General features: G+C 44.8%; 1 protein-coding gene across 1 annotated transcript in view; it reads left to right on the top strand.

Annotated features, from left to right (window-relative positions):
* Positions 1-21,733, top strand: part of LOC144763162 (prolactin-like) — a 27,775-nt gene continuing 6,042 nt past the window's right edge. Inside the window, exons 1-2 of the mRNA XM_078648495.1 lie at positions 1-208; positions 11,054-11,235. Coding sequence (XP_078504621.1) covers positions 1-208; positions 11,054-11,235 — 390 coding nt within the window. The remainder of the gene's footprint in view (positions 209-11,053; positions 11,236-21,733) is intronic.

The raw sequence follows: 21,733 nt of genomic DNA on the forward strand, positions 1-21,733 counted from the left end.
ATGGTGTACATGGATGGGGAGATAGCTGAGGCATTCGCGACCCACTACAAACGCTTCTATGAAGCCAGAGCCCTGGGGGACACAGAAGTGGCGTTACAATATATGGAACAGACTGAGATCCCAACACTGTCCTCCGAAACATGTACGATACTGGAAGCGGATATCACGCTGGACGAGATATCGGAAGCAATAACAAAACTAAAATCGGGTAAGACACCGGGACCAAATGGATTCCCAGCGGAATGCTTTAAAAAAGCGACCGATCTCCTAACGCGACACCTTAAAACTCTCTTCACCGAATCGTACCAGGAGGGGGTCCTGCCACCAGACCTCGCACTGGCCACCATTGTGCCGATGTACAAGGAGGGCAAACCTAAGGAGGAGTGTGCCTCCTATCGCCCGATCTCTCTCCTCAATATAGAGGTGAAGATTATAGCTACCATCTTAGCTACTCGCCTGAGATCAGTAGTCCCGGACCTCGTCCACATGGACCAATCGGGGTTTCTGCCAGATAGAGCGACCAAATTAAACCTCAGACGTACGCACAACTGGCTGCAGGAAGTCAAAGAAAGGAGTGAACCCCACTGGTTCCTTTCACTCGACGCCGAAAAAGCGTTCGACGCGGTGCACTGGCCATTTCTCATGGCGGCGCTTCAACGATTTGGTTTCGGACCAAAATTTCGGGGATGGATATAGCTCCTATACACGGCCCCGAGAGCGCGAGTGAGAGTGAACAGGAAATTATCCCGCGAATTTCGAGTTGAGAGGGGCACGCGCCAGGGTTGCCCGTTATCCCCCCTTCTATTCACACTAACCATCAAATTACTGGCACTGAACATAAGATGGAACCCGGATATTCACAGCTTTTCGCGAGAGGCCTCAGCTGCGGTCCAAGAAAAAATATCCCTCTATGCCGACGATGTCCTACTGTACATCACTAAACCGGACGTTACGGTGCCGGAGTTGTTTAGGGAATTGGACAATTTCGGAGCGAGAGCAGGCCATACCATCAATTGGTATAAGTCAGTTATATACGATCCACAGGGGAAGGAGGAGTGGGGGACCCTGCCCGAGCGACTGGTCACTACCGCCACAGGCTTCCAATACCTGGGCATACATATTACCCTAGACAGGAAACTCTCCTTTTCCAAAAATATAGAACGGATTATGGGAGATGCAGTGGCGGACATGAATAGATGGAAACAGCTGCCGCTCACCCTTCTGGGCCGGGCGGCAATGTACAAAATGATTACCCTACCTAAGTTCCTCTACGCGCTGCAAAATGAATACTACCCACTCCCGGCCACGACGATACCAAAGATACACGCGGATCTCCGTACCTTTCTATGGCTAGGAAAGCAACCGCGGATAGCCCTGCAGACGCTCCAGAGGCACCAATACAGTGGGGGGATCTCGCTTCCCAACCTGGAGGCCTACTAATGGGCGGAACACCTGACTCCGGTAAACGAGTGGATCCATGCACCGGCGGACCACCCGAGATATGCACTCGAAAGATACAAAATGTCACCCAAAAATATACTATATTATCTATATGGTGGTAGGGCGAGGACGTCACTCCTACCGGCGACTGTTATTACACTAAAAGCCTGGCTCAATGCTTCGAAACGAATTGGTTGTGAGGCGATACCCACTAGACAGACGCCGTTGTGGCACTGCCAATGGCTACCAGAACTTTGTAAGCTGCGGGGCTTCCAGAGGTGGGACGATATTGGCATATCGAGTATAGGGGATGTGATCTCCAGGGGAGAACTGAAATCCTTCCAGTCATTACGGACGGAGTTTGGGCTGCACCACACACAAATGTTCAAATACACACAGCTGAGACATGCGTGGAGGGCCCAAACATCACGCTCACGGAAATACCTGAGTACGCGCCGCTGGAGGGCAGACTCCTCCAGGAACAGATAACGTGCCAGGCGGTCTCCCTCACATACAAGACTCTGACAAATAACATGTTAGGTGACTTGACGACACTTAGGGGCAAATGGGAGGCGAATGTGGGGGTCATGGAAGATCTGGACTGGGAGATCATCCTCATGCATCCCCGGGAAGTAGCAATTAAATCGAGGCTACGCCTAATTCAGTTAAATGTACTCCACAGAACGTACTTTGATAGAACACGGCTCCTTAAAAAGGGGAAAATAAGTGACCCAGCTTGCCTTCGGTGTCGTCAGCAACAAGGGAACTTCTACCACACCATTTGGGCATGTGCGAACATACAAACCTATTGGTCACACATTTTTGCTGACCTGGGGGAAGTCCTGGGGGTGGAACTGTCGCCGGAGCCTAAGCTGGCCCTGTTGGGCATGACGAATGAGGTGGATCTGCCCCGCCCACTGCTCATTTTCTTGGTGCTAGCACTGGTAGTGGCAAAAAGAGACATTGCAAAATATTGGGGGGTCACAGAGACACCAGACATTGAAGAATGGAGACGAGGGCTAGACCTTTATATGGCAGCGGAAAGAGTGACATATAAGGCGAGAGGCTGCTCCAAAAAGTTCCGCAGAGTGTGGGCCAAGTGGAGGCAATACCATGGACTGGAGGGAGGGCAGTGAGGGAGTACACCAGATGAGAGGGGGGTTGCAAGATCGCGATTGTAACTTCGGAGCGGAGCAGAAAGGGTAATACAGCCCTATGTGAGATCCCTGGCAGGCCGGAGTGAGTTACGAAATACACAAAACTCTACAGACTGAGGTTACGGGTGGTGGGTGTCGGGACGGGGGTAGATATGCTGCACACTACTATGCTGGTGCATCCGGAGAACCTATCATGAATGCAGCAGGAGGGGTAAGAAGTTGCTCATCACATTACTGTAGCAGTGGTTTCAGTTAAAATGTACAATGGGGGGGGATAGTTGGGGTTTAAAAAGAAAAAAGCAGAAGTTTTTACAGGACTTTGAATGTCTAAACTGGCTCTGGAAAGTATGCTTTACCGTGCAATCTACGCTTGCCGCCCGACCTCCGGGGTGTGGGCTGAATGACCGTGTGATACTGTAACAACCGTGCATAATCTTTCCAAATTTGAATCAGCTGAAGTACTCCTTACAGGCTGGTATTTTCTGTGTTTTCAGCAATAAAAATAAATTTTAAAAAAAATAAAATAAAATTAAAAAATTAAAAAAACCATAATGGGTAATTCCCATTTAAAACAACAGGGCAACTGACGCCAAAACAGCACCCTGCACCCAGCCACCCCTGTGCCGCTGTGGGTGCACCTTGTGTGCTAACCCGGACCCCCCTTTGCCCTGAGCCTAACACCAGGAGCTTTGCTCCCACAATCTTGTGGCCTGCTTCTGAGCAGCCATCAACCAGAGGCCCCTTATCCCCTATTGGATTACATTGGGCCTCAGCACTCTGCACCCGGTCGCCCTAGTGCTGCTGAGGGTGTTCTGAGAGTGCATCCTCAACCCTGGGGGAAGCCTGGTTCTAACCCTAGAATAACAACTCCCACAAACCAGTACTTACCTGCAAACCGATAACTTAATTTCCTCCCATAGGATTGCATTGACTGCTTTTGTATGGAGTTGGTTGTATGAAACATTGAATAACTGCATATGTGTAAAAACTGAATTGCTTACCTTTTGTCTAGGAAATGTCTCAGTGTGATAATAGGCATGTCACACTGATTAGCAAAAGGAACTTTAAAAGTAATCTAAAAAGTAATGTGCACAGTAATCTGTAAAGTAACTGAAAAGTAATTTTGAACTGTTGACTTACCTGTAAATAAACCAGCTGCATTTGAACCTGCATTCAACTGTAAATCGTTGCATAAGATTTTGCAAAGTATTACTTCACTTACCCGCACCAGGCCTGGCTTGGTTTTAGAAATAAAAGAACTAAATAACATTTTTATACAAAGAAATTGGTCTGAGTTCAGTCTTTGAGTATGTGACATCATTTATTGCCTGAGTGTGTACAATAAATACTTAACACCACCCTCTGATAAACCCTTACTGCTTGCCCACACTACCACAAATAGATAGTAAGGTGCTATCTACTTTTACCTCTGCCTACCTTTGGGGTTTCACTGCACACTATACCTCATATTTTGTATAGTATATACAGAGCCAGATTCCTACAGGGGTCTCTCATAGGGGTGATATAATTAAGGGTGTGGCCTAAAACATTTATGCTGAGAATCTGTGCTCAGCAATATGCCGCCTGACTGGTATTTTCCTGCTTCTGTTATTGCCTCCACATGTAACATTACACCTACAACAAGCCAGGACTATTGACTTTGTCAAAGGTTGTTAGTTGCATTAGATAAATATAATACATGCATACAATCAACTATGGCTTTGTAGTATATAATATTGAAAATGCTTTAGTTCTTGTACAAGAGGTTGTTGCGTAATGGCTACAGCTGCCAACTTTGGAGCTGAGGAAGCAGGTTTGAGTCTCAGCTCAACATCCTGTGTTTCTGGGAAAATCACTTAATCGTCCCTGCCTAACAAAAATTAAATGAAGGTGTGCTTGTTGGTGCTCAAATAAAGCACTTCAAGTTTAGCAATATAGACCTGCAAACAAATAAAAATTACATCAAAACAGTGAACTGCTGCAGAGTTAAGATTTTTTTTTCCAGTCTGAATGTGAGGGTGAAAATGGAGAGCTCGATAGGTACCCGTCTCAGCGCCTGCTTTTATGAACTGCTGGCGCTGAGCACCAGCAGGACCAGGTCCACTTAAAGCCCTGCTATTATGGCATTCATTAGGGATCGCTGATCCTGCAACAAACTTCCAGTCTTATGATCAGGATTGCCAGCTTATTATTTTGATGTAGACCGTACAAAAATAAGCAGTCACCTATAGCCGTATTCTCAGCACTTATGTGTGCCTACTTCGAACCACAAATATAAATAGAAAGCACTTTTAATTGTGTTCTAGGGCTGCCTGAATGATCCATGACTGATAATTAAAGGGAACAAAGACAGAGAAGTCACATTACAAATGAATAAATACTTTTTTATTTATAACCCTATTTAGTGTCAAGACGAGATTTTTGAAGGCTCTTTAAACAACATATGGCTGCCATTTTTTTTTGGCAACCCTACTGTTTATTCCTTTTCATGTAATGCATTCTCACACTACGGCAATAAATATAATATACAAAGTAAAAAATAGGCAGAGTGGTGGTCCAGGAGGTACTGGAACCATTTTTTTTTTACCAAGCCTCGGTAACCAGTTTACAAATGTATGTAAATATGCAAATGATCTTTAAAGGCCTGTGAAAAACGCGGGCGTGCTGGAGATAAGACTCCAGACACTGCCCAGCCAAGGCCACAGCAACTCTAGCTGCAGCACCCCGGGCTGAGACACACCAGGGGGGGGGGGCTGAAGCCCTTTCAGCCCAAAGGGTGTTGCGCGCCTGTGTAAGTATCCATGTGCATATTACGTAAAGCTCTTGTGCAAATGTCCACAAAATGTAAACACTCTCCCAGTTCACGTGGCATGACACATGCTAGGAGAGCTGTGCTATGTCGAGGGTGAATGTGAGGCGTGGGTGAATGTGAGGCGTGGGTGAATGCCATGTCTTACAAACTGGGCACCAAGGAGGATGAAGGAGATCACATAAATAGCCCTTGGGCAAGGGCAGTACCGCTCTGCTTGCCCTATCAATGTCTAGACTTAATGTAAAAGAGGATAACGTTTTACATTGTCATAGCTCCATATGCTGTAAGTGGTGCTACCAAATGTCCTACTCCGGTCCGTCAACGTGTGCACCCTAAACTTAGGTGGAGCTTGAATAATTTGCAACCGAAATATAGGTATGTTGGTGTTTTTTCAACCACGATACCTTTTACAGGATTTACTCATTTCTTGATGTGTACAATGATTTCCATTGCCTGCCGCTCGCCACTAATTTAACACTTCCGTACTGCAAACACAATGTAGGTCATTTACATTTCAAGTCCCCACGACACCCTCTACTTTTTTATTCTGATTTGAAGATTAGGAGCTGGTTTCGCTGGGAATCCCCTGCTTTACCAGCTACAGCTTCAATTTAACAGATTGATAGATAACAGCTTATAATTATTGCTAAAATAAAGAACGATGGGCTAAGAGAAAAGGAGGATGTGCGAGTGGGTGCATGAGTAAGTGAAAGGGTGAATCAGTGAGTGAAACTGTGGGTGGATGAAACAATGGATGGATTAGTGGGCAAAAGGATGGGTGGATGAAAGAAGGGAAGGATGTGTGGGTGAAAGGCTAGGAGGATAAATGATGGGTGGAAGGATGGATGGGTGAAAGGATGAGTGGATAAAAGGATGGCTGGACGGGTGAAAGGATGAGTGGATGAAAGGTTGGATGGATGAGTGGGAAAAGGATGGGTTTGTGAAAGGGTGGATAGATGGGTGAAAGTAAGGAAGGGTGAAATGAAGGATGGATGAGTGGGTGAAAGGATGGGTAGATGAGTGTGTGAGATGATGGCTAGATGGCTGGATGCAAGGACAGAGTAAATGGAAAACTGAGAGGAGGGATGGGTGGATGAATAAATGACTAAATGAATGGAAATTTGAGAGGGATGGATGGATGGATGGAAGAATGGATAGATGATGGATGAAAAAAGGGCAGAGTAAATTGGAATCTGTGAGGATGGATAGATTGAGGATGTATGGATGGATTGAGGATGGATGGATGGGTGAAGGTTGGCAGAGTAAATGGAATTCTGAGGATGGACAAAATCGATGCACACAGAGCATCCAATTACCGCCCTTCACCTCTGCACCCAAAGACATCATGTGTGGCCTGCCACAAGAATCATCCCTCAGCCCCACCTTTTACAAAAGCTACACAACCCCCCCTCGCAGACATTGTCAGATTCCATGGACTCAACATATCTTCTAATCAGATGACACTCAACTGATCCTCTCGATCACAGAGGACTCCTCCAATGGCAAAACCAACCTCTGCATCATCATGACCAGCGTAGCCAAATTGATTAGAGACAACTGTCTTCAACTCAGTTGTGACAAAAATGAAGTACTGATCTTCGGGAAGAACACCTCCACATGGGACCACAGCTTGTGGTCTGTAGAACTCGGTCCTACACCCACACTGACCAACCCTGCACGCAACCACAGTATCATCCTTGACAGCCAACTGACCATGAAACAACAAGTCATCGCAGTCACCTCCTCCTGCTTCTACACACTTCGCATGCTCTGCAGAATCTTCAGATGGTTCCCAACCAACACCAGTAAGACCGTCGCTAAGGTCCTCATCACCAGCCGCCTCGACTATGGATACGCCCTCTGCGCCGGCATCTTTACACAGCTCCACAGAAGACTCCAGCCCATACAGAATGCTACAGCCAGACTCCTCTGGACCTCCCCAAATGAGTCCACATTACCTTTCACCTGAGAGACGTCCCTTGGCTCCCCATTCAGAAGAGATGCAAGTTCAAGAACTTCATGCACACCTACAAAGGCCTCCATGATGCAGGACTGCTCTACATCAACCATTGACTGAACTTCCACCAACCCTCTCGATACCTGCGCTGCTCCTCATTTACTCTCACACACACCCCCCACATCCATTGCAGCCTCAGCGATGGCCGCTCCTTCTCCTATATCGCTGCCAAGACCTGGAACAATCTTACCCTCCAGCTCCGTACAGCCCCTTCGTTGGTGGCAGACTTGAGAAAGAAACTTAAGACCTGACTCTTCCATGGAGGCACATCACCCAGATACCCCTAGGGGTGACAGTGTTGCTCTTTACAAATGCTGATTAATTGATTTATTGATTGATTGATTGATTTATTGATTGATGAATGGGTGGGCTGGATGAAAGATCGAAATATTAAATGGGGGATCTGAGAGGATGGATGAATGTGTAGATGGATGGATGCAGGGGCATCCTGAACTCGCGCTTTACCAGCTACTGAGGGGGTGTTTTTTTTTTATGGGACTGTTATCTGCAACTTGGCAGATAAAAGCTTATAATTATCATTGAAAGAAGGAAAGGCTAATAGAAAATGGAGAGGAGGATGGGCAAGTGGATGCATGAGTAAGTGAAAGGATGGATGAATGGGTGAAAAGTTTGGGGGCAGAAAGGATGGAAGGATGAGTGATTGAAAGGATGGGTGGATGAAAGGATGAAAGGATGGCAGAGTAAATGCAAATTTGAGAGGACGGATGGGTGGATGAAAAGATGGCAGAATAAATGGAAATCTGATAGGATGGATGGGTGGATGAAAGGATGGCAGAGTAAATGGAAATCTGAGAGGGGTGGATAAATGGATGGATAGTCGATTGATGAAAAGAGGGCAAAGTAAATTGAAATCTTACAAGATGGATAGATGGGTGAAAGGATGGCAGAGTAAATGGAAATCTGAGGATGGATCAATGGGTAGGTGGATGTAAATGATATGAGATAAAATGGGGATATGCGAGGATGGGTGGATGGATGGATGTCAGAGTAAATTTTTATTTGAGAGGATGGATGGACGGCATAGTAAATAGAAATCTGAGAGGCAGGATGATGGATGAATGAATGGATGGGTAAAAGGATCGATTGATGAATTAAAGGCTTTATTGATGGATGGGTAAGTCAAATGATGGATGTATAGGTGGATTGATGTAGATGGATGAAAGAAAGCATAGATAATGGATGTCTGTATGGATGGATATGTGGATGGATGGAATGACCAGTGGATGACAGAATGGGAAAGATTGAATGATGGATCAAAGAATGAATGGCTGAGAGTGGGTAAAACTGAATCATGGATATCAGCGGGTGGATGGAAGTGTGAAAGGGTAAATCTATTGATGATTGGATGAAAGAGGCAAGGGAGCTCTTCGAGAAAGGTCCACACTCGCATGCCTTGCTTGTTTGGTGCCATCAGAGCTTGGGTTCAAAGTGGGGGATATTTTAAATTTCTGGCTACTCCCCTGATTAACAGAGTTGCAGTAAACAATGTTTCTGTATATTTCTCCTTTCTCTATCACACTAATGCATGACACTTACATATCTTTTTACACTTGCAAATGTTGATTTCACATATGTCTACATTATGGTACTCATTTAGAGAACCACACGAAAGTCAGACATCTTAACTTCTTCATACATACTACATACGAGCGTGCTTCTCCCCCAGCCCTCCATGTTGAACTCTTCCTCATGCGTGCCACCCAGCCTTTGTTTTGTTGGTATTCCCCCCCCCCCCCCCCCCCCACCACCACCACCACCAACAACAGCAAATCTCTCTACCCATTCATCGAGTCCCCTCAGCTGCATGGTCAATATTTCATATTTTAAGTTTTTGGGGAAGGAAAGTCAGCAACTTGCTGAAAGTCCCTCTGCCTTAAAATGATGCGCCCGCCTCATTGCTTTTGTTTTCTACTTTTGGCCATGTGGCACCACAGTAGGAGCAAAAATGCTTTTTACAGATGCTGAACAACAGCATCATCATACTGCCTTGTAAAAGTCAATAAATCTGAAAGGCGCGCCCTATTGGCTTTGCCAAATCTTGTTTTTTATTTTCATTGAAATTAAAACGAGGTAGAGTGTTCAGTGTGAATGCAAAATATTTGTAAGTGCATCTGCCTTTGAGCTATATCTCAGCAATAGTGTGTTTAGTCCCTGGTGTTGGTACAAACACAAGCGCTCAGGATTTTTGCAACCGTTTTGCAGCACCACCAAGGTGTAACTGAGACATATTACATTTTTCTGGAGTAAGTCTGACTTAGAGGTAGGGCAAGCCTTCTGAGTCGGACCCTAAATGTTTAATGTAGAAACCACTCTATTAAATAGATTGACAGAGATGTAGATATTGGAATCGTCCTGTAATATGTTATCCCCACCCTTCCTCCTAAATTCTGGTTTACGTTACTATACATTGCTAAATTGGTATTTACTTTTTATGGAACCTCTGCAGAAGTTTTTGGCCGAATAAATAAAAAATCAATTTAAGTTTAAAATATCTCTGAAAAGGTTATCCCTGATCTTGGAAAAATATAAGGTGATTGCAAATCTGTGAGATAGTGGAGCCCACTAAATCTCTAACTAATTCAGGGCCTCCAGGGGCCCCTCAAAAGCCCTCAGAAAACAACAGAGAAAATCGTGTTGGTGCATACATTATGTTGCTGCGCTGCACTGGGGGTCCCATAACAAGGCGGTAGATTGAAGAACTGATGAGGCAGGCAGCAGTGATTACCTCATGGGGGAGGAGTGACGGGATTTGGGCACTGGGAGGGCTGGTAAGACTGGTGGCACTTCCCCTCGTTCTGTAATGGGGCTATGCACGTCAGTTCAGACCATGCTGAAAAATCATGTCTTCGATGCATTCGTCACTGAGTGACGGCCGCTCTGTGCTGCCAGTCCGGCTCTAAACGGCTGAGTGACGCTGCCGCTTTAAATATTTATTTATTAGCCCTTCCACCACGGCTTGCTAAGCATGCTAGAGCTAAGGGCATACCTACGTCATCTCAAGAAATTAGCAAGTGGTTCGTAAATGAATCTTTCTAAAGTGATTCTTGGTAGGGACTCCCTTTCTTACGTTGCTTTTGCCTAATTTGCTCAGCTGTGCTGCGGGCACTTTCCTTCTGATGCGTAAGGAAGAGGCGCAGTGACTAATGTATACGCAGCCACACTGCTCCTGTTAATCTGTGATCCATATGATGAATGTCATTGACCATTGCATGCCCTATATATACGGCATATGGGGCTCGAGGAGGCCTCGGCGCATCCCAAGCAGGACTACCACCATAGGGTCCGCACCAGCAGGCCAGCCTGTGAACACCCCAGCAGAGGATGGACAGAGGTATGTCTTATAATCAGTGCTTTAAATGGGCCGGTACTGTCCGGTATGGAGTACCGGTACTTTTTTATTTTGAGAGGAAGAGTACCGGCACTTCTCAAGAGAAATGCAATACTTTTAATTGGATAGTACCGGAACTTTTCAGAAACAAACAGGTACTCTAGTGCAGAGTAACTGCACTTCTATTTTCCCATTTCAAGCACTAGTTATAATAATAGAGTTGGGTCCAGGGGTGAGTAGGAAGCCCGTCTACATGACTCTTGTATTTCTCTTCCCAGGTCATGCCTTCGCTCTGGTAATGCTGTGTCTGGCTCTGGGGTTTAATGGGGTGCACTTGATGCCTATCTGTGCTCAAGTGGGCTCTGGCTGCCATGTTCTCACAGTCTCAGAGCTTTTTGACAGAGTGATACAGCACTCGAGCAGGATACACAGCCTCTCCACTGACCTCTTCTTAGACTTGGTAAGTTCTTGTTTCTACAGACCTTTACAGTGTTATAATCACTTTGTTTGCGCATTGTCTTACCGAGCCATCCGGATGCCGATAAATGTTTTTAAAATCCCAAATGGCTATTGTATAATTCCTTTATTATGCCTAATTCTTGGAGAAAAGCCCCAGAAGTCAATGTGTCTTTTACCTTGCAGCTAGTGCTTACAGTCAATTTCGTTTGTGAGCACTGTTTAAAGAATTATTATTGGCATTGTTAGGGTTCTTATCAAACTTGTAAAATAACAACAAAATAACAATATTATTAACAAAAATGATAATAATACTAATAACAATTATTATAATAATTATGATTATTATTCCGATTGTTCATTTGTCTAGTCCTCCAATATCTACCATGTTGATTGACATTTACTACTGCCTGGTATGCCGCATTGCAGAGAAATAACTATCAACAAAGAGTACCATTTTTGCATCTGCAATATTTCTGCACACATAAAGTATCTTTTTATTTTTATAATGCCCTAAAAAAGGTAGAGGCTTGGGCTACACTACTTAAATGTAAACTATAAACTGGTGGAAGGAGGGGTAAATGTTAATATAATTACATATGTGTGATTGGAAGGCGTGGTATGCCATATACAGTACCAGTCTGCGGTCTGGTGAGGGATGGGTGCATGGCCCTGGTTTGCTCGGAGTGGCACACTCATTGGCACGGGTGCCATGATACTGGAGCACCCCGGAAGCATTTGTGACCATTTTTTAAAGGTTCCATCTTGCTTTAGGATTACTGTTTGATGCCTTCTGAAATATTCATTATTCACGGTTAATATAGTAGAAACATGCTGAGCCTCAGAAGGATCGAGCAGCCTGAGGCCTGCAGAAACATCTGTCTGATGACTGCCGCGAGCGCATGCGCCTGCATCTGAGCAAGTCCAAGTCCTGGCCTCAGGGCTGCCATGCCTCAGTGCCTCCCCGTGTGTGACGCAGCACTGCAGTGTCTCTGCTAAAGATAACCCACGCGCTTCAGGCTCCAGCATTACAGTGCGTGAGTCTACATGCTGATCAGTCTGTCTCCTCACGCTTCCCCAGCTTGTCGTAGAGTTTAGAAAGGGTTGGAGGAAGCAGGAGGCTGAAAGCTAGCGCGCGCTCAGTGTGTCAGAATGGACTCCGGCACGCTGGGCCCATTCCGAGGCACTGCTCGGCTCCTCAGGTTCCCGCTCTAGTAGTTGAAGCCGGATCTCTAAAGGAAGCAGGTGCACCTGAGGAGCAGAAGCAGGGCCCGTGCAGGCACATGAAGGTAAGCAACAAAAATGCTCTCAATATAGTGTGTGCGCTTGAGTGCGTGTGCACTAACTTGCATGTGTAAGTGTGAATGAATGAATGAATGACATCTTGCTATGTATCCTTCCGCAGCGTGTGGGAGGTGACTCGCACAGCCCGTTATTGCAGATTTACAAGTCCCAATGTATTCCATGGCAATGTACGGGGCTGAAGTTTGAGGCACGTCAAACTGTGCGGCTATTCAGTGCGGAGAACACCACTTTTGTAGGGGACTTCTTTCTGTCTCCATTTCATCCCCAGGGTTCGCCGGCCAGGAAGAGCTGGGCTTGCACTTTCTGGAAGATTGTATATGTGCGTCCAGCTCTATAATGGCTGGCTATAGGGCGAAATATAGAGGCCAGTCTAGCAGGGGACATTATCTTGGAGTGCCTCTCTTGTGAAAGAGGCATGCGCAGCATTCCTTGCTTAGCCTATGTAAAACCTGCATATCCTAGCATTGGACAGCTGCATGCTTTTGCGGTGCCTGAATTCTGTAATACCCTTAAACAAAAAGCATGTTCGTCAAGCCCCGTGCAACCATGAGTACTCCCAACGAATTAACAGGGAATTGAAGAAATCAAGCGTTATGGCCTACCATAGCAGGATTGCGCCAAACAGTACCAACAACTAACTGTGGTATGTTCATGGGCAGCAGAAACGCTCATTATTATTTCAGTTTAGGGCAGACACAGTTGAATTTCTGTTGTGCTTCCCGCTAAATTATGCTCACAACGTAGATGACATTGCATGTCCCTGTGATGGCAAGTCTGGACAATCCATGTAGCATTTTTTTTAGTAAATAATATGAAAGATATATAAAAAAAATAATTTAATTCTAGTTTAAAAAAAATGTTGGGAAAACAGGCAGATGAGACCGGCTTTTATTTATTTATTGCAATTATCTGACCTAGACATTGTGTTGCATGTGGGTTCGTTTTTTTAAAATCTGCTGTGGAGGCATGTAGCACTATTCTCCCCTGACCCTCCTACTTATATGGCATTACTTTTAGGGTTGTTCTTAGAATGATGCAATGTTTATCATATATTATGTGGGTTTTACTGTTTATATATTCCTGCTGCTATTACTGTTTTACTGTAGGGCTATTACCTGCTTGTTGCTATGTATATATTGGCATTCCATTTTTTAATATTACATGTTTTAATTGTTATGGATTTTAATGCTCCTTTTATGGATGTACGCTATATCAGAATGAAATATTCTGAATCTGAATCGGAGTGAGAAGGAGTGGCCCAGTGTTTAATTTGTGCTAGTGTTGGCCAGTACTTCACACCTTTTTCTTAACACCATCACTTGTTTATGACAGTCTACCACATGGTGGTGCTGTCTGATTGTTTTGAAGAGACGGGACATGAGCATAACGTTTTTCACTTCAGTGCACATTAAATCTTCTTACAACTTTAAGTGACCTGGAATAGTCCAAATATTCATAATTGTTGGAGTGTGGTGATATTTAGTGTCCGTGGCAGAAGCATTGAGTGGTGCAATCTGCAGTGGCCTCCAATTAATTGGGCCCTGGCACATATTTTTCTATACATTTAGCACCGGAGTGAGCGAGCATGTGGGTCAGTGGGGAAGTGTGTATGTGAGTGAGTAGTGAGCATGTGAGTGTGTATGTCAGTGAGATTATGTGTAAGTGTGGATGAGACTGAGTATGTGAGTGGCACTGAGTAGCTGAGAGAGTCAGTGGGCATGGAAATGAGACCGTATGTGCATGAGGCAGTGTGTAAGTGAGTCAGCATAAAGGAGACTAAGTGTGAGCTTGTGAGTGATACTGCATGTGAAAGAGGCAGTGTGAGTGAGAGTGCATATGGGAGACAATGTGCAAGCATGTGAGTGTGCATGTGGATGAGATAGTGTATGAGTAGGTCAGTCAGTAAAATCGACAGCATGTGATTGAGACAATGTGACTGAGATCTTGTGTAACTGAGGCAGTGTGATTGCAACAGTGTGAGTGAGAAAGTGTGAGCATCTCAGTGAGCATGTGCGTGAGGCAGCATAAAAGTGTGTGAGACAGTGTGTGAGTGAGGCAGTGAGAGAGCATTTGAGGAAAACAGTATGTTAATGAGATAGTGTGTGTGAGACAATATCAATGAGACAGTTAGTAGAGCAGGAGTGAGACAGTGTGTATGTGAGTGAGGTGTATTGTGAATGAGACCGTGTATAAGTTAGACAGTGTGAGTGTACATGTAAGACTGTATATGAGGGTGTGTGTGAGACTATGTGAATGAGATACTGTGAGTGAGGCACTAGGAGCATGTTATTGAGTTAGTGAGTGAGCATGTGAGTCAGACAGTCTGTGAACACATGAGTGTGTGTGAGTACATGACAGTGAATCAGTATTAGAGATATTGTGTGTTTCCTTGTGAGTCTGCCCCTGGTATATTGGAGGCACTTCTGGTCTTACGCAGGCACCCCTGGTAACATGTTACTGCTGGCATATTAGAGGTAATTCTAGGCATTAGGGAGGCATGTTGGGGGCGGTGGGAGAAGCCCCAAAGCTCCCACTTCCTCAAGGGGCGTAACACAGGCCCCCGCAGCCCACGCGGTGCCGGGGGGGGGGGGGGGGCCTAGCACCAAGGGGCCCCATCGGCACTGAACTCTGGCCGGGAGAGCTCCTGATTGAGCCCGGAGGGGGCCCCCCTAAGTACCGTGCAGGGAGGCCCCCTCACTTTTCGTTACGCCAGTCATTCTCATCAACTTCCCTGCTAGCACCAATCTCAGATGTAGCAGGAGCTGGCATTGCTCCCACCCCATGCAAGCACTTTTCTTCTACTCCTGCTAGGAACAATTCTGTGTTTTTTCTTGCCCGCAAGAGTGTGGGCAGAGAGAAACCTTTGTTCTCCTTGCTTCGCTCGCACGGGAAGGGAATCTATGGCGTCCTGGAAGTTGGGGTTCCTGGAACACTGCAATAGAGCCGGCCCTGGGAGATGGGGCCATCCCTATGGCCATAGAATGGCCCAGGGAGGGGGCTGTGCGTCCACCCTCCCCTGAAATTTCCAGATGATAATTGTGGATGGGGTACACTGGGCCTCGTAGACGTTTGAGCACTGGGGGAATGTGAAAAAAAACGCTTTTCCCATGGAAACATGGTCTTAACTATAGCTACCTAAACTATAAATACCTACTGGCCGAGTCCCACGATGCCTGCCAACACTTCCTGGTTGAAGTGTTGGAAGCCAATTAGATCTCAGCACGAGATCAGTAGGGTTTGTGAAGCCTTCGCGTCCACAGACTTACAAATTTGTTTTTTCTTTTATAACTCCCAAACTATGGAAAGAATGGTTCTTTCTGGACCAAATAACAAAAAGGGGAGGCGTTTTATTTTGCGGACAGAGTTGCCCATTACCTTCTGCTCGGTGCTCCTGGGTCCGAGCGATCCTCCAGCCCCGCCATTCCCGCCATTGCCGCCGCTGCCAGGACATCGCAGCGCGGCCGCCGGGAGAGGGAACTACATCCCCCAAGATCCCTAGCGGCTGGACGCCGCCACAGCCAATCAGTGTGCGCCCGGAGGCGCTGATAAGGAAGGACTACACCCCCCGCAACGCGGGAGCGCGCGGGCTGCGCCGGGCTAAGCCCCGGCAAAGGGCGGGCCCTCTACGGCCCTCAGAGGTCTGAGGAGGCCGGGACGGGCCACCCCCCTTGGCTCGCACTAAAGAGGAGGTAGATAGATTTATACTCTTATATTTTCAATACCCACCTATTGATCTTACCAACGGACCTGAACTGTCTTGTATCAATACTCAGACTGTGTTATTATGCTGTATTCCCTATATACAGCTAAGTCATAACTAAATTATAACATGACTCAGAAAGGGGTCACCAAAAAAGCTACCTCACAGAGGGGATCTTGCAAAGGGACACTAGACTATCATTTTAATAGGACAACAGTGCTTACTCCTGATGAAATAGAAGAAAATGATTCTCCCCAGTCCATAGTTAGCACACCCACCACACCCAGCATACAATCATCTTCACAAACAGCCGGCACTGCGCAATGCCTCGCACTGTGGGAGGAATTAAATAGTCTGTGTAAATCCAGGTACGTCCCATTGGAACCGTTAAACGAACAAAACAGTGTTCCATCCTGTACCATAATCAGTGGCTGTACATTACCTATTAATGACTGCCCGCAGGAACCCCCCCTCTCACCTAAAAAAGTTAACACTCAAAGCACAGTACTCCCACAGATCTCTTGTGTTAAAAGGAAGCGCGATGGGGTTAAACAAAAGGGGAACTACCCAAAGCTACAAAAACTGTGCCTAAGCCCCTCTTTGTCTTCATTGTCTTCTAATAATTCCCCCTTAACCACAGAAACAGCAGTAAAGTTTGACCAGACAGTACCTCCTTCCCAACAGGCTTTACTGTCCCAGATTGAACTACTGGTCAAATCCCTCTTATCACCTTTGTTGGAAAAAATTAACACTCTAGGGGATAGGCTGACGGGAATAGAAGAAAGGATTAAGGATAGCTTCCCACCCACCAAAATTATCAAAACACCAAATCGCTCTCAGCCATCAGCTGCCTTTAAAGAGACCAAGCCACCTACAATAAGCAAAAGTGCTCAAACTCAGTTGCTAGACTCTGCTACAATAGTCTCAAAAGCTCCAAGGGTCACTTCCAAATGTATACCAACGCAGCACAACCTTGCTAGAACAGAGACTACAAAGGTACCCCATATACATCTACCCCCGGAGGCTGCCCCATTTGTGTCTGTCCTGGCGGGAGTACCAGCACTCCCATATGGTAAACCCGAAAGACAGCAAGACTTACTCAACAAGGTTACGTTTTGGCTAGCAAATAATAGACCCCTTCCACCCGACCTTGATGGACGAATATTGAGTGCTAGAAGGGTGGGCTGGTTAGGCTCCCTCCCAAAAGACATTCCCGGTGACCTAGTGTTAGTAAAATTTAGGAACAGACATGTTGTCCCATACTTACAAACTTGGCAACCTCAAGAAGGAGACGGTCCTATATCCACCTGGCACTTACATGACTTTTACCCTAGTGCGCAATACATCTCCCCTTCAAGATCAAAGGCAAGGTACAACTATCTGATGGGTAGAACCGCCTGTGTATGGAATGGTAGTGGCCCTTCCGCTTTCAACAGGCTGGAACCACTGTACAATAGTTATAAGCGTGGAAAGCGCTATTAATTTGCTTATATTATGGGACAACTTTCTCCTTTTTGTAACGATAGAACTATGAATGCTAATCATTTGAAATACGTGTAATTAATAAGGAAATTACCCACACAGGCTGGGTGTATGTTTTTTTTTTCTTACAGATATTGTGCTAATGTATGTATGCTTTTATGATTGTTTTTAACTGTACGCTTTTATGATTTTAAATCAAAATCGAATAAAGCAAATGAACTGAAACAAAAAGGGTTCTTTCTGGACCAAGAGTTACCTTTCTGCCAAATTTGGTGAAATTCTGTGCAGCAGTTTGAATTGAAGTCATGTTTAAAATCTCTATGCAAATTAATACTGGAAAAATACTTTTTTTGCCCCCTAATTTTTTTTGTCCATTACCTGACAGATCAACCCTAAACTGTCCAAGCACAAATAGAATCACAGCACACTTTTTTTGGAATCTTTTGTGAAGATTCATTAAACGGTGCCAAAATTATATGCACATCAAAAAGCGATTTTCCAATGGCAAAAAGGTCCTAACTATAACTACTTACTAGTGGGCGCCAGTAGGTAATATATATAGATAGATAGATATACATATCTATCTAGCTATCTCTTTATATAAATATAGAGAGAGATAGAGAGATAATTTTTCACACAAAAAACAAAGGTTAAAAGTAAGTTAAAGTTATTGAAATACTATGCCCTTGCACAGCACATTTAAACTACATAAATATTAAAAATACAATAGTTATTTAAAAAAAAAATGTATTACAACATTATTTGTCGAATATCTATATAATAAGAATTTTGGGTGCTTAATTGCAAAATATGCAGTGTTATAACCCAACACTTTTTGGAAAGACATCATAATAACAACTTTGCCACATTTCCAGATTGTTACAATGGCACCAAGTAACCTCTTCATGAAACTAAAAGCAAATCAGCAATATTCAAATTGCAATCAGTGCATCCATGGCCCACTCTTAGCTAACCATTGTAGGAGACACTTAATACATCTATGAACATAGCCACTGCTGCTTGTTTAATTAGCTGACTATTTGGAAAGCTAGCAAAAAACTGAGCAATCTTAATTTAATAAGGGAACTATTTTACCTATACTTTTTAAGAGTTGCTTCAAAGTTGTCTGAGCATAACCGCTACATACTATTTAATCAACTATCTATTCATGGATGCTAAATGTTCTATTTGCAACAGGACCCTTTGATAGCTCTGCTTTTTCTGTACTCAGAATGTGTTATTGAACAAAACTAACTCTCTATTATCTGAAAGCTTGCATTCTACAAAATGTAACACTTTTCTTTTTACTCCTAACAATCAAGTGGTATTGTCCAGTATTTCACTGGTTTAAACCTTTCACTATTTAAAAAAAAATATTGTTGCATTCTAAAGGCACCCAAACAAGCATGCAATATAAATAATTCATAATAGGTAACTAGTGTAAGATGTTCCTATATTGCTATCTCAGGATTCTCATGGCAATCACAAACCACTTCCATCGGCTTTATAGTGTAAGATGTCACCTGAACTATCTAAATGCACTATGGGACCCACTGGTGGCTGGTGAACTTTAAAAGTGGTGGAGTCAAATACTTGACATAAAGCAAGTGAGCCTAACTTCTTCTAAGAGGGCTTGGTTGCACAGTCGGGTTCTATTTATTAAATATTCAAATACCTTCATTGTGTGCCAAACCAATGAAGCCTGCACTTCAGAGGAGTTGACCCTATTTTCTAGAAAATGTGCTATTGTGCCCCTATATATTAATTATAACCTTGATTTTACCAGGGCCAACATTTGTCATGGGTGCCCCCATATGCCATCGATACCCCAACATACTAAGAATTGCCTACAATGTGTTAGTGGCAGAACTTTGCCATTGATGCCATCTATGTGCCATGGGTGATCTATATGTCACAAATATCCTCCAGTATGTCAGAGCCAACATTGTGTACGCTTATCATCCTCCCACCTTATCCCCATTACATAGCTGCCCTTCCTTATGCCAAGGACTACCTCCAATATATCAGTGCCAGAATTTGCCATGATGTCCCATGCACCAAGAATTGCCTTGGCCTCCATTATACCACAAGTGCCCCCAGCATGACCAATGCTTTAGGGTGCCCTGGGTGGGACTCGGAGCAACCCAGATTTACACACAAAAAATGTTTTTAGTTATTGCTTGCTCCTGCACGTCCCAAAGAATGGGTTTTATTGTTGCACAAAAAAAAACTCAAAGACATGGTAATATTTTTTAAAGCAGGCTTTATTCAAATATTTTATGACAATCAATATTAAAATTTGTAATATGAGAATTCATGAAATATACATTTGATTCTAGCTATTAATGATTTTTTGAGAAAGCCAGTATGTCTGCCGTAGTTCAGATGACACCCTTTATATTGTTACACATAGTAGTCAGCCATAGGCAAAAAACTCCACCATGCAGCCAGACCCTGAAGTCAACCCCCCGCTGGTGACCAACCCCATTCTGTACATGGCCTTCGGTGGGTTGGATGCAGGGCTGGGCCAGTGTTGGGGTTGGCTGCCAGAGGGATGGGTGCCCAAAGGCTGTGCACCCCAAAGGCTGTGTGCTATGGGACGTAGGGTGCCCACCAGGCCCCAAGCCCAACTCCATGCTGTACATGGCCTTAAGCCAAGTGCGGCATGGAGTTGGGCACCAGAAGTGGGGTGGCCCTTTTTCCAACTCCATCCCGCACACAGTGATGGACACTTTACTTTCCGTTAGAACAAAACATAGAATTTTACATAAAAAACAAAGGTTAAAGATACATTATATTTAGGTGAAATTGTTAATTAAAACACCATTTTGAAGTAAGAAAACCATCTAAATTAACCAGCTATAGTTATATCAAATAAGTATAACTCGTACCCATGCCAAGGACTGCTTATGACCTCACATATTACATCACTCTTGACATGGTCTATGACATCATTGATAACATGACTGCAACATCTAAAATGACATAATTGATGACAAGACTGTGCATGGCAGGGTTGCAAGCTATAGTTACTTTAGGTTGCAAGTTATAGTTACTTGAGAAAAGTATGACTAGTGAATGCCATTGGTTTTGTTCGTTTAAAATGGTATGTTAACATTACATTAACCCCCCATTGGAAGACATCCTCCGGTGGGCACAGTCTTTGGCCACAATTCTTGGTCTCCGCTATTCCCTGTGATTAAATCTCTGGGGTAGCCAACACCAGCAGTGCATGAACTTTGTTTGTACACAGTGGGGTTAGCTGGGGGTCCAGGTGGAAGGCCAGGCAATGCACCAACACTCCGTGAGCGAGCCACCCCTCTGTGATTGGCCATGTGCAGTGGAGTTGCCCATGGGACCTGATCTTCAGACCCTTGGCTGTGTATAGTGGATTTGGCTACAAGACCTGGTCTTCAGACAGCCCTGGCACTCAGCACTCTGTAGATGAGCAATACCCAACACAGTACAGGCAATGCACAACAGGGTTTGGACGCAAGGCCTTGCCTCTGGCAAGGCTTGCACCCAACACTGAAGTCCACTGGAGGGTAGGCCCTTGGGGTTTGGCAGAGGCCCTGATCTCTGGCCAATCTATGCACCCATCTCTCTGTGGGTAGACAGTACCAATAGCCAAGGGCCTCCTACATTGTGCAGAAGGAGTTGGCTTCAGGGTCGGCACCCAATACTACATGGGCGGCCAACCTCAGCAGCGCATTATTTTCAGCTGTGTACAGCGGTGGACCTTCAGATAGCACTGAACTAAACCCTTCATGGCCAACACCAGCAACACACATCCTTTAGTCGTGCTCAGCATGGGTTTTGTACTGGTCCTGTCCTAAAGTTTGTTTTTACTTTAAACGGGAGACTCATGAGAGACTACAGTATGCTTGTGGGGGTCTGCATGGTGCCTCTGAACCAAGCATCAGCTACACTCAAGAATCACCAAGATTTATATTTTCATTTTTTCAACACTGTGCTCAGGTAATGTTGGGTAGTGGGGGCCACAAGAGAAATGCTT

This window comes from Lissotriton helveticus, chromosome 1_1 (genome assembly GCF_964261635.1).
Source record: "Lissotriton helveticus chromosome 1_1, aLisHel1.1, whole genome shotgun sequence".
Taxonomy (NCBI): domain Eukaryota; kingdom Metazoa; phylum Chordata; class Amphibia; order Caudata; family Salamandridae; genus Lissotriton; species Lissotriton helveticus.